The 12,500-nt window shown below is 39.8% G+C and overlaps 2 protein-coding genes across 2 annotated transcripts in view; one reads left to right on the forward strand and one right to left on the reverse strand.

The window, feature by feature from the left end:
• The window catches only part of LOC138024353 (mRNA export factor GLE1-like), a 199,957-nt gene that overhangs the window by 57,004 nt on the left and 130,453 nt on the right, over nucleotides 1–12,500 (forward strand). The window lies entirely within an intron of this gene.
• Nucleotides 1–12,500, reverse strand: part of LOC138024350 (membralin-like) — a 35,341-nt gene that overhangs the window by 5,538 nt on the left and 17,303 nt on the right. The window contains exons 5-8 of the mRNA XM_068871515.1: nucleotides 11,872–11,972; nucleotides 5,921–5,978; nucleotides 4,133–4,216; nucleotides 2,962–3,094 (exon numbers count right to left, since the gene is read on the reverse strand). Coding sequence (XP_068727616.1) covers nucleotides 2,962–3,094; nucleotides 4,133–4,216; nucleotides 5,921–5,978; nucleotides 11,872–11,972 — 376 coding nt within the window. The remainder of the gene's footprint in view (nucleotides 1–2,961; nucleotides 3,095–4,132; nucleotides 4,217–5,920; nucleotides 5,979–11,871; nucleotides 11,973–12,500) is intronic.

Raw genomic sequence — 12,500 nt, forward strand, 5'->3', positions numbered from 1 at the left:
TTGGTTCTTCACTCTGCTCCGTTTCACCCGGACACTCAGGAAACGTTGGCCATAAAACCATGTTCAGCCTTGTTAAGTCTCCCTTCCATATTGCTAGGACCTGAATCTGACATTATGTGTAGTTAAGATGCCACATCACAACGACACAAGGGTGCTGTAACAGTACCCTACACGACAAAGGCATCTTGCATACTGTTTTAACAGAATTTCACACACATGATAATCTTAAGATGTCTATTTACATTTTGTCTAAAGGGGTTAGTTTCTAAAGAAACAGTTGGTGTTATCAACGGAGTTGATAATGTAAATTGACCACCGTACAGGAATTCTAAATGCTGACGTTTCGTCAGAGCGAATCGAGGAATTATGGGTTGTGTGTAGTTTTTATCAGTAAAGTAGGAGCTACGCTATAGGTGGTAACATGGCAACGTGAAAAACAGGATACATTAGTTAAATGAAAAACGTTCGTTAATACCGTGGGGATAAAGTGTGCCGATTTTGAAGATGAATTTTTGTTCCAGATTCTTGCGGCTTTCCGTCGTACCTAGATGTAGGGAAAGGCCGCAGATAGCCATGTGTTGTTTGGATTGGTTAGGGAGATTAAAATGACGAGCGACTGGCTCAGATGCACCCTTGTCATTCTTCTCAACATCGCGAGGCGAGAGTGTTCGCAGAATCGGTCACCTAGTCGTCTACCTGTCTCGCCAATGTATAATTAATTGTATAACGTACAGGTTATGCGTTATGCAGGTTATTAGTCACATCAATTTCATCGGCCGTTGCCTCAATTCTTAAGTCATTCCAAAAGGGTTTCGCTCAAACTTTCATGCATCTACAGTTTCTCACTCGAATCAATATCTTCACCAAATTCGATGTGCTCAAAATTATTTTCACGTAATATTATGAGGATCACAATCAGAGCTATGTGCCAAAAACGAAATGTACTTGACAAACAAATTCTTCAGTGCCGCTCCGAACTTTCCAAAATCTGTCCAGTAGTTTTGGTACTATGGATGCGCGCTAAAATCCGGGAACTTAATTATAGACTGTTTTACCATTTACACCAAACCAAGACCCAAAAACTTCAGGGTTCAAACCCCGTTGAAGTCCTGAATTTTTCAGGCTTCTTTACGCAATTGCAGAAATTGCGTTCATTTGCGTTCGCAAATTACCAACGACACTACATTGCATAGCCATAATACCGTAGTTACAATTACAGAAAATCTTCCGCTTACTGACTCAGAGAAATCTGTTCTCTGGCCTAAATTGTGTCCCTATTGCCAAACGCACCAATGAATTTTCTATTAAGCAAGATGTTGAAATATTCCTTTGCCGCGCTCATTTGCAAGCCTTTTTCCAAAACAAAGAGGATGATTCGGACAAAGATATTTTTGAAACTCTCCAAGTTCGCAGATCTAAATGGACTCCCCCAGAGGGACAATTTGCCTCTTTATTTTTTTTACCAAAAAATGCCGTCATGACATTCACACTAAATTTTCCAACCTTGCCTCGGAAGAGTTGGCGGCGCTTAAAAATCTTAGTAAACGCAATGACGTAGTTGTTTGGCGGTCCGACCTTTACCAAAAAGAAGTTTGCGGCAACTTTCTGACACCTTGTTTTCTGCCAAAGTCGAGGACGATCTCACCTCCACAAATCAAAAACTTGTCAAAGAATTACCGGACACTGCAACTAATCACATCATCACCACCCCTAGAACTTCGTGCATTTGCTTCTTGCCAAAATTCCCAAACCGAACAACCCGTAATAGTTGTAGTTGCCCTACCGAATTCATTTCTAGCTACTTAGACAGAATTATGACGCCTATCGTCAAATCTTTGCTATCATAAGTTAAAGACAGTACACACGCACTACAAATTTTCCGCGATTTCAATTTCTCCGGCCAAGGCAAACTTATTTTCACCATGGACATTACATCTCTATACACAGTTATTCCCTATAGCGAGGGTCTTCAAGCACTTAAACACTTTTTCGATCAACGCCTGTCAAAGAACGAAGCTCGGAAATGCTACTCCGCCATGCCGAACTATTACAAACAAAATAACGATGTAGCGATAGGCACACGAATGAGACCTACCGGTAGCTATTCCAATCTATTTGTAGAATATGTTGAACATCAATTTTCAATCAGTACAACGGCCCCAAACTTGAACTCTACGGCCGCTACATTGACGACTGCATCGGCGCTATTTCATCCAGCAGAGAAGAACTCGATCAATTTATAACCTCCGTTAATTCCTTTCATCCGGCTCTTAAATATACCAGGGAAATTTTGGAAACTTCATTGGCTTTCCTAGATATCAAAGTTTCTATCAGTGGCAACGGTTCATGTACCAGTGTACACTACAAACCTACAGATTCTGACAGTTATTTGTTGTATTCATCGTCATATCCATCAAATGTCAAGAACTCCATTCCTTATTCTCAATTTCTTAGAATTCGACGTCTATGTAGTGATGACTCCGACTTTTCCAGCAAATCAGAGGAGATGTGCCAGTTTTTCGAAAAACATGGCTATCCTGTCAAATGGCACCTTCGCGATGTTGAGAAGAATGACGAAGATGCATCTAAGCCAGTCGCTCGTCATTTTAACCTCCCTAACCACACCAAACAACACTTGGCTATCTGCGGCCTTTCCCTACATCTAGGTACGACGGAAAGCCGCAAGAATCTGGAAGAAAAATTCATCTTCCAAATCGGCACCCTTAATCCCCAATGTAGTCCTGTTTTTCACGTTGCCATGTTACCACCAATAGCGTAGCTCCTTCTCTACCATAAAAACTACGCACAACCCACAATTCCTCGATTCAGTCTGACGAAGGGCTAACGCTCGAATCGTCAGCTTTTAGACTCCCTATACGGTGGTCACTTTACATTATCAACTCCGTTGATAAAACCAAATATTTGTGTATTTACGTTTTGTCATCAATCTAGCTGACTCACCTTAGCCAAAACTTCTTACTCTGTTGTGTGTGGCAACAAATGGCATCATACTGGTCTGCTGTCCAAACAATCAAGATGATGTAAAAGCTAGTTGTAGTGTCATTGAAAAATTCTGACATAATGGCCTCCATTCCTGTAACAAAAGGGAGGTACGTCACAGTAAAATTAATATCCACACACTTTAAAATATTTCCCTCTCGAAAATTGAACAAAATTAAAATCATGCACTGGCAGTTAAAAATTGACAATATGCAGAGCTGTATCTTGAGAGGAAGATAAGAAAATTGTACAAGAGGGGAGGGGAACGGTGGCTTTGCAGGGATTGCTTGGCTGCTACACAGCTTAAATCAGCGTTGGGAAGCGGGCCCACAAGAGGAGATGGTCATAATTATCTCTTTTAGGTGTCATCCAGAAGTTTTAATTTTATGAAATGACTTATGATCATTTTGAAGCATTTCTTTCACTAGGGTTTGGTATTCACTCAATAAACCTTTTTACAGTTATGTGCTTACTTACCTGGCCTTTAAATAAAAGTGAGGCTGGAGTTGACCTTGTTATGATACAGACCTCCCTGCTTTTCGTATGTCAATGATGTTGTTCTCACGTTAATTAAATGGAATTTACATAAGAAAAGCAGCAAGGTTTCTATCTAATCAAGATAAACTCTAGCCTCACTTTCATTCATAGGCCAGGTAACTAAGCACACAACTGTAAAATGGTCCATTAGAAAACGGTTTTGAACAATATATCTCTTACCCAATTCTCGGTTTTCACACAACGTCACGACCACCATGTTTGTTCCCCGAAACAAAGAAACGGCGGCCATGTTTGTGGCCTGACCCAATCCTCTGGGAGTTGAACTCTATTATTTTGCACACATTTTCTTTTGTTTTCGTTGAAACACGTGGCTGTTGATCACACGACTGAAGCCAACAATATCTCTTGAGGAATTTTCGTTTTCTCTTTCACCTCTGCCATATAAAAGTGGGTAAAAGAGGAGAAGAAAGTGCTTGTCTTCAATGGCTCCTATTACTTTGGAGGCTGTCAAATAAAACTACCCAGGATGGCAGGTGGGTTTTTTCATTTACTTTTAGTGGAAAACCACCTTTTGAGTGAAACCACCCACAGCTGGTCAATCAAATTTAATAGTTCTTTATGCTCTATATCTTACCCACAAGAGAAAGAATCACTGTAAAGAGAGGTGCTGCAGGAAATGCGATGGTCACATTTAGATCCAGCATTTGAAGCAAATTTACTAAAAGTAATAAAGAAGAAATGCACAAGAGTGTAACTCTTTGATGTGAAGGTTCGAAATATCTCTACACCAAACTGACTACCAGTACCTGCCTCCTGTAAAGGTAAAGGTACACGATATTTAACGTCGGAAGTTCCTTTACTCTCTAGAGAGTACTCTCCCAGAAAGCCGACAGTGCGCTCATTTTACTCCCCTCTTTCCATCAGTGCTCCGTTTTAAGGGTATTTAAAGCTACTTAGGCTACACTGAGAGGAAAGAAGTCGAAACAAGGATGTCAGATCCGGGGATCAAACTCAGGACCTTATGCACCAAGGCCGCGCACTAACCGACTGTGCAACCCTTGCTCCTCTGTAACTACTACACTTAACACCAACCACAGCTGAAAACTATTAAAAGCATGATGAATTCTTGGAAGACACTGTCTTCTTGTCACAAAGCTTTGATTTGTTGTTAAAACGTAATTTGTGACTTAAAGTTCAGTCGCAAGTGAGTAAGGGTGAGTTACTGGCAAAACTACACAAAATCAACTGCACTCAGTCTACCATGACTCAGCCCCTTTGAATCTTGAATATTCATTTTCAGGCTTCTTCACAACTGCTAACAGATAAGTTGTTTTCTTAAATGTCATGATGGTCTCTCTGAAATATCATTTCACATCTGCAGTTCAAAATAATCCTTCATGACATATGATGTATTGTCTATGATACTTTTATCTCTCATACCATAGAACATGAGCATGCAAATTGACCATGCAGCTCCCAATTCGCTTCATGCATAAATGGTGGAGCAGGGTGCAACAAAATTGAAAAGTCAAGGAGTTGAGTCCCATTTGAACCCTTAACGTTTTCCAAGCTTCTTTGAAACGTTTAATTTCCCTCCTTAACTGCCACGATCTTTCTCTAGAAAATCAAATCATGTGATAAATCTTAGGGCGCGTTTTTTTATCCACAATTCTGGAATAAGAATGATTGGTACGGAACGCTAGGAATAATTCGGATTGTCTGCATAAAAAGACGCCCGTCGAGATGCGCAGTCCTGGAACGAGTAAACATTGCATAACAAATATGGCGGCCGACGAAGAGGCTGCTATTGCAGCAATTTTCCTTGTAAATAAAGAGGAGGAACAAAATAGGAAGACTGTTTTGGATTTGCCGAATATTTTGGCAGTCCTAAATACAAAGGAGAGGAGACACATCCCGTGAGTCACAGGCTATGCAGACAATGTTGTTGTTGTTGTACGAAACATCACTGAAAAAAACCTCGTACTTTTGGTACAATGAAATTAGAAGCAATGTTTCATTGTGTCTAAAGGCGTAACCTGATGTTTCCTCCGGCAGAGACGTATTTGAATCCGCAGCGTGCATCTCGCCGTCCGCCATCTTGGATTTTCATTCGCAACATTCTGTTCATTCTGCCCCTGGGAGCAGAATGGATGGAATGGCATTCTGTCCATTCCGGAATAGGAATGCGGAACAGAAAAACGCGCGCATTTTACATTCTGGCCACTTTCATTCCAGAATTGTGGATAAAAAATGCGCCCTTAGTCAACAAAAAACCAAACCCACTGAGCTACATGCACTGTACACTGCAGTAAATTTAATTGAATAGTTTTGTCAGTCAGACTGTGTTATCACTAGAATTCTAGAATTCTTTCCTTCATTACCACAATGATGAGTTCAAATCAATGCTATTCAGATTACTCACCAATAAAGACAAATATCTGGTGATGACAATACCTCAACAACATGGAGATTGAAATGGTCTAAAAACAAAAATAGGGAAACCCCATGTATCACATAATTTTATTACAATGTTACCAGGTTTCCAGGTTCATGTCTGCCTCCTCTTCAAAGCGAGTCTAGGTGCGAAGTTTTTCTTATGAAAATACATGTAAGTTTTCATTCACATGTAAAGTAGAACAAATTACCATCACAAAAACTTATCACTTGGACGCGCTTTGAAGAGGAGGCAGACATGAACTTGGAAATGGCCTATTAAATGCTATGAAGAGTAAAATTTATTACAAATCACTAATCTTTTGCTTAATAACCCCTTTGACTCCCAAGCCGGCCTGAACTGGCCATACTTAGTATTTCACTCTGTCTAATGCCAGATGATTTTACTCGTCAATGGGGAACCCCTGGGAGTCAATGGGTTAAGGTGGCTCTAACCAGTTTCAACAAATTCTCAAGAGAATCATTGGACGAATTGACTCTACAACACTGTTACGAGTAACTGCATTATTATGGTTCCACATGAAACAACACTCATTGCTTAACAAGATGCACTCGCTATTGTGACACTATACATGTAGGTTTCATGTTGCCATGGTAATCTATGTATAACATCACCATACTTGGCACATTATTGTTGTCGCACCGGGTACCATAACATAGCTGTTAGTGATACTGTACAGTGTTGTAGAGGTAGTCCTTCAAAACAGTACAGTTTCTTAATAGTTCAACATCTATATCTGCATGATGCCTTCAACACTCAGCAAATATGGCCTCGTACACCACCAGCCTTTTTGAGACACCACTGCAATTTTTGCTGGTGATTTCAGGCCTGCTCCTTTTGAATGGAGTGTGGATTTTTTAGTGTCCAACAGAGTTTATGAAGAAGGGTTGTGAGATGTGGTCTACAGTTTATAGTACTTATCCATGAATACTTGACAGTCTAAAATTTGCGTATTTAATTGCAAAGGCAGTTTCTCATACAATGAAAATGTGCCATGACCATTTTTGAGGGTATACCATTCTTGCTGCTTAATTGAAAATGTTTGACTGATTCCTGCTTGTAATAATAGTCTTTTTGACTTGTACGTCAACCTGCACCATTCAAATAATCAATGGCAAGTACAATAGAGTAACTAAAAGATAAATTATAGTGGTTCAGTCTCAGGCTGGCAAACACTGCACCTTTCAAAAAAATCAAAAAAAGACTCTGTGGCCAGAAGACTCAAACACAGAATTCACAAGGTAGTTTTTAGTCTGGGCACATCTGTACGAAATTTAAGTCCCATGGGTATTTTTTGCTGAAAGCAAGCCACTGCTTTAGATATGTTTAAGGGACCTTAAGGAACAGGAAAGTGCCAGCTTTGCAACCTACTCTGGGGCTTTATAGGAGATGTTTTAGAAACACCCTTACACCACGCATGAAAACGAAGCTACAGAATAAAACACACTCCATCTTTGTTTACTATGGACAAATTGTCACGAAATGGCAGGAGAGATGTAAATCAATGTTACCCTTGATATCATGAACACATACGTAACCAGTATTTTGTCAAATGATTGGTCACGTGACTGAATGAGCATGGAGGTGAGCTTAGTTTACAAAAACGGCTTTTGACCTTATTTTGACTGCTTCATAAAACTTAAACAACATGAAAACTGCTGATTTTTAGTTCAAACTACTCCACTTTTGCTGTTACGAGAGGGTAACATAAACTTTAACAGCATCAAAACAAGGCTTCCACTGGCTCTTGATTCTTTGTCCTGGTGAGCTACACATTGTCATGGCACAAATCCGAACAATTGGGGGATTTATCGAAGACAACGCCATGGTCTTTGCTGGATTGAGGCTGACCTATTGTGGCCCTACAACTGTGAAGCAAATAATCAATCATGGTAATCACGTCAAAAGAGGCCAAGCAGCTCACATGGTTACACTTCAAGCTCTGTTTGCCATGTACCAGAATGCTTTTTTCTATCAAGAGCCAGAATTTCTAAAGCACTTCCAAAAAGTTACGGAAGATCTCACCACAGCTTGTGTCAAAAGTGTAAAGAGTGAGGTGCAGAAGACGCATGCAGAAATGGTTGAAACCATCCAGTCTTCAGATGTCATTACCCGGATGAAGACAATAATATTATTGATGACAGCCATGACAAGATCCCAGAATTTCAAGTGTTTTGCCAGTACATGTACATGACAATATGGTTAATTATCATGGCTTCTGATAGGATGCGGAAAAAAATTAAAGATTACGCAGAAATTTTTGGCCATATTATGCGGAAACATGAGTTGATTATGCGGAAATTACACCGGATTATGCGGAAACTTAAACAAGTTATAAAACTAATAATTAGGCCCGTCCAATGTATTTACATGCTTACGGTAAATCCGTAATCAAAATTGCAACCAATACAATCACATTTGTGACTGAATTTTTGCCCTTTGTGACTAAAATACATGGAAGAGTCACCAATTTGCGACCAGCTTTCACCGTTGAAATAAAAGGGTTAGCAGTTAGGATTTTGCAGCAACTTTTGGTAAAATAAATAAAGCAATAAAAAATTATTTTGTTTCTCGTCGTGAATTTTGTTTCAATTTGGAGATAATGGAGCAAAATTGTCTTGATCATTGACTTAGGGTGCGTTTGATTCACCGTATTCCGGAATAAGAATACGTGAAGTGATGAATTCAAAACAGTATGTCTGGCGTTTTGAAGCAACAAGGATAATAAAGATATGTTTAAAATAGCATTTTAGCAGGTGTTTGACATTTTTAATGTGAATCTCCGTAAAAACGAAGGATTTCTAACTTGTATTCCATGTAATCCTATTCCGGAATACGGTCAATCGAACACGCCCTTAGTTTCTTATCAGTCACGTCATTTGCTGAAGTGTAACTGTTTCTCGTCCAATGGAAAGCATTGTAGGAACAAAAACTAGAGTCCAGGATCATTGGCGAAAAAATGCGCGGAAACTGCTTACGATCTTTCTTACGAACTTTCATCTTGCGAACGAAATGGTGTGTTTTCTTCAATGTTCAGGAAAATAAGCGTTTCAAAACAGGCAATTTCTTCGGCTTTGAGTATGTTAAGGAGCTGCTTTATCACTAATATCAGGTGTTTCTCCTGTTTTTTGCGGAAAATATCGGAATTATGTGGAAGATGCGGATTTCAGTGAATTATGCGGATCCGCATCGCCGCATCCTGTCAGATGCCATGAATTATGGACATGATGTTATTTATATCAGCAGTTAAAAAAGGAAACTGGCTTCTACATTTGACTGTGCTTAAATTGTTCAGAAAGTATTTCTTTGCATATGATCACCTAAATTATGCAAGAATGATCCCCCTGTACAAAGCAGTAATGGACACCTTGCCAGTGTCCTGACCCTGCAATCTATGAAGAATTCCTCAGTGGAAATTGGGTCCTGAACAAGAACCAGGACACTGCATTCTGTGCAGTTGGAGCTGACAATGCTCTTGAGCATCTCAATTGGATGATGAAAGTGTCAGGTGGATTGGTTTGAACCACTTTTGCTTCTTCATGAGGTCCCAGAGGTTGACTTTTTGTTCTTTTATCCGCTCTTCTACAAATCTTTGGAATAGTCTTTCCCCGATAATACTTTGCTCGCAGAGATCCTTCTTGACATTTTCTGGCATCATGACTTTCGTTACCGGGTTGAATAATGCATTGCTTTCCTGATCAAATGGATTCAATTTGGTACAACTTTTCATTGTGGTCAGTAGCTTCTCTGAGCACACTTTCCTCTTTGCAGCTAAACACAGCAGTTGTAAGAGCATGATGATGAGACCTTTCCCCAGAAAAAGAAACTCCTCTCATGCATACAGGAGCTATAAAAAAACAGAACTTTACTGGAGCGTCTGGTTCAAAGCTGGAAGACTGCAGGGAAAAAAGTCAAAGTAACAGTTGACAACAATACTGTAGAGCTGAGCGAAGATAGGAATCTGTTTGTGAGAATGATGGTTGTATGCAAAAGTCGACCTGAAATTGATATCAAAGAAGCTGTAGGTACCTATGAGTTTCTGTGGTACCAAAGTCACCATTTGCAAAATTGCTTTGCTGTTCCCGCAACATATATCTGTAGAATTGTACATGAAAACAACGACACTGGAGTCAATATAAATGGTCAGCATACAGAGGTGCAAATGAGAGTCTCAGTAATAATTGTAGATGCCATGGCAGAGGTTCACTACCTGGACAAACCTGATTGGGTTAAGAAATGTTCACATTTGGCATATCACTTCACTTATCGCATATTCCAGAAGTTTGCTGAGAATGAAGAACTCTGGTTGGTTTTTGATAGATACAACATCCCATTTTCTCTGAAAGAATGCACCCGAACAGCAAGGGTTGGGGAACAGAATGCTGTGTATTACCACTTCACCCCATCAACACACACAGCCCGAGTTCCAATGAAAAAGCTCCTTTCACATACCAAGACAAAGATGGAGCTGGCGGACTATCTGGCATAGAGGACTATTGAAGTTGGGGTTCACAACGGAAGATGAGTAGTTGACTAGCGTGGAGGTCAGAGTGCAAGGGGACCAGAGAAGATTTTTCTTATACCTGCAAAGCAACCATGAAGAGGCTGACACAAAGATTATTTTCTATGCTGTTGACGCCACATCCAGAGGTGCCACTGAACTTCGGATACATTCCGCCGACACACATGTCCGCGTCCTGGCTCTCAGACATTATTAAGCCTATGCAGCTCTAGACACCTTTTTCATCACAGGCACAGGGAGGAACCATCGAGACATCCAGCTTCCTCCAATCTATCGAGCTTTAAGCCCAGAGAGAGTGGGTGCAAACCACACCCTGCCATCCCCAGAGAATTATGGTTGGGAACTGAATGGAGACAAATCGGCCCCTCCAGCACCACAAGCCATCATACATCTAGTGAAGTGCATGTGCGCTAGAGCAGTGTTCCACAAGTCGCTCCCAGTATAAAAAGAATGGACTTACCTGCACAGATCTTTTTAGGTGCTCAAATAATAGAGGGCAATGTGAAAATATGCTTGACAATGCTGATGATGAAAAACATAATGAAGAAGAGGATGATGATCATGATGATCTAGTTCTCACTCGGAGGGAAATTGCCACTTTCAATGAGGATAAAACTAATTCAAAAACGTGTAGACTTAAGCTCTCTGGATTACCCAGTAAAAGTCTCGTTTTGACACTGTTAAAGTTTATGTGACCCTCCTGTAACAGCAAAAGTGGAGCAGTTTGAACTTAAATTAGTATTTTTCATGAATGTTAATGTTGGTATGGATCGGTAATAGTATTGTCAAAAGATCAAAAGCTATTTTTGTAAACTTAGCTCACTTCCATTCTCATTCAGTCGTGTGGCAAACAGTGGTTATGTACGTGTTGATATCAATGGTAACATCGATTTACGTCTCTCTTGCTATTTTGGTGACAATAAAAGAAGTTAGAGTGTGTTTTATTCTGTAGCCTCCTTTCCATGTGTGATCTAGAGGAGGTTTCTAAAACATCCTATAAATAGTGCCAGAGCAAGTTGCAAAATTTGCAACATGCATTTTCCAGTTCCTTTATAGGGTTCCCTCAGCATTATCTAAAGCAGTGGCTTGCTTTCAGTGAAAAATGCCCACGGAAATACAGATGCTGCCAGACCATTTGTCTCTTCAAAAATCCTAGTGCACCTTTAAATCCAAAAGTACATTAATTTTTAAATCCTTTAGCTTTTCAGAAACCGATTACAATTATTTTCAAAACAAAAGTTACCGTAGTTGTTGGTCATCTGTCTTCGAAATTACTGCATAAAATAAAAATTATAAGGTGCACCCACAGAGGAATTTCAGTAAAAAATGTCCATTTGGAGAGTTGCTTGAACCATGTTAACTATTGCTCAACGGAATTTTACATGTAACTACTTACAAAAATAAACATCAGCATGAGGGCAACTAGATATGAAGTTCGAGCCATCCACATGCTGACAAACCGAAAGTGGTCACCTGTAACTACGTTACGCAAATACCCTGAAAGCAAAATCAAGAACACAAGGGTAATGGAAACAGGTAAACACTGCACAATAAAACGAACACTGTACGTCAACACAGTTGATTCACTGTAATGAAACCTTATAATTTGAATATTTGGAGTGAGTTGTAATGATACAGGCTCAAGACAACCCTGTTCTTTGGGAAAATAGTGGGAGTAACTGCAGAATATAGCCTTTAAAGAATGAAAAAAGTTAGTGCGCGGATGGAAATATATACGAAAGGGAGTGCGAAAATGTTTTGTTTTTTTTAAATAGAATACAAAAAAGTGTGAAAAAAGCTAAGAGTTAATGTAGACAAGGTCTCATTACAGTAAAATGGAAAATTTGCTAGGTCACGGTTTTGAGTTATTATCCGCATCAACGGTTTTAGCTGTGTGCCAAGATTCTCATACCATCGGATACGTATCAGGGTTATGCATGCCTCCCTTACCTCAGTGGCCTAACCTAACCTTACCTTACCTCCGGTAACTGATTACTCCGTGACCATGAAATCCCCGTCGTCAAC

The sequence above is a fragment of the Montipora capricornis genome, chromosome 11 (genome assembly GCF_036669925.1).
Source record: "Montipora capricornis isolate CH-2021 chromosome 11, ASM3666992v2, whole genome shotgun sequence".
NCBI classification, from domain to species: domain Eukaryota; kingdom Metazoa; phylum Cnidaria; class Anthozoa; order Scleractinia; family Acroporidae; genus Montipora; species Montipora capricornis.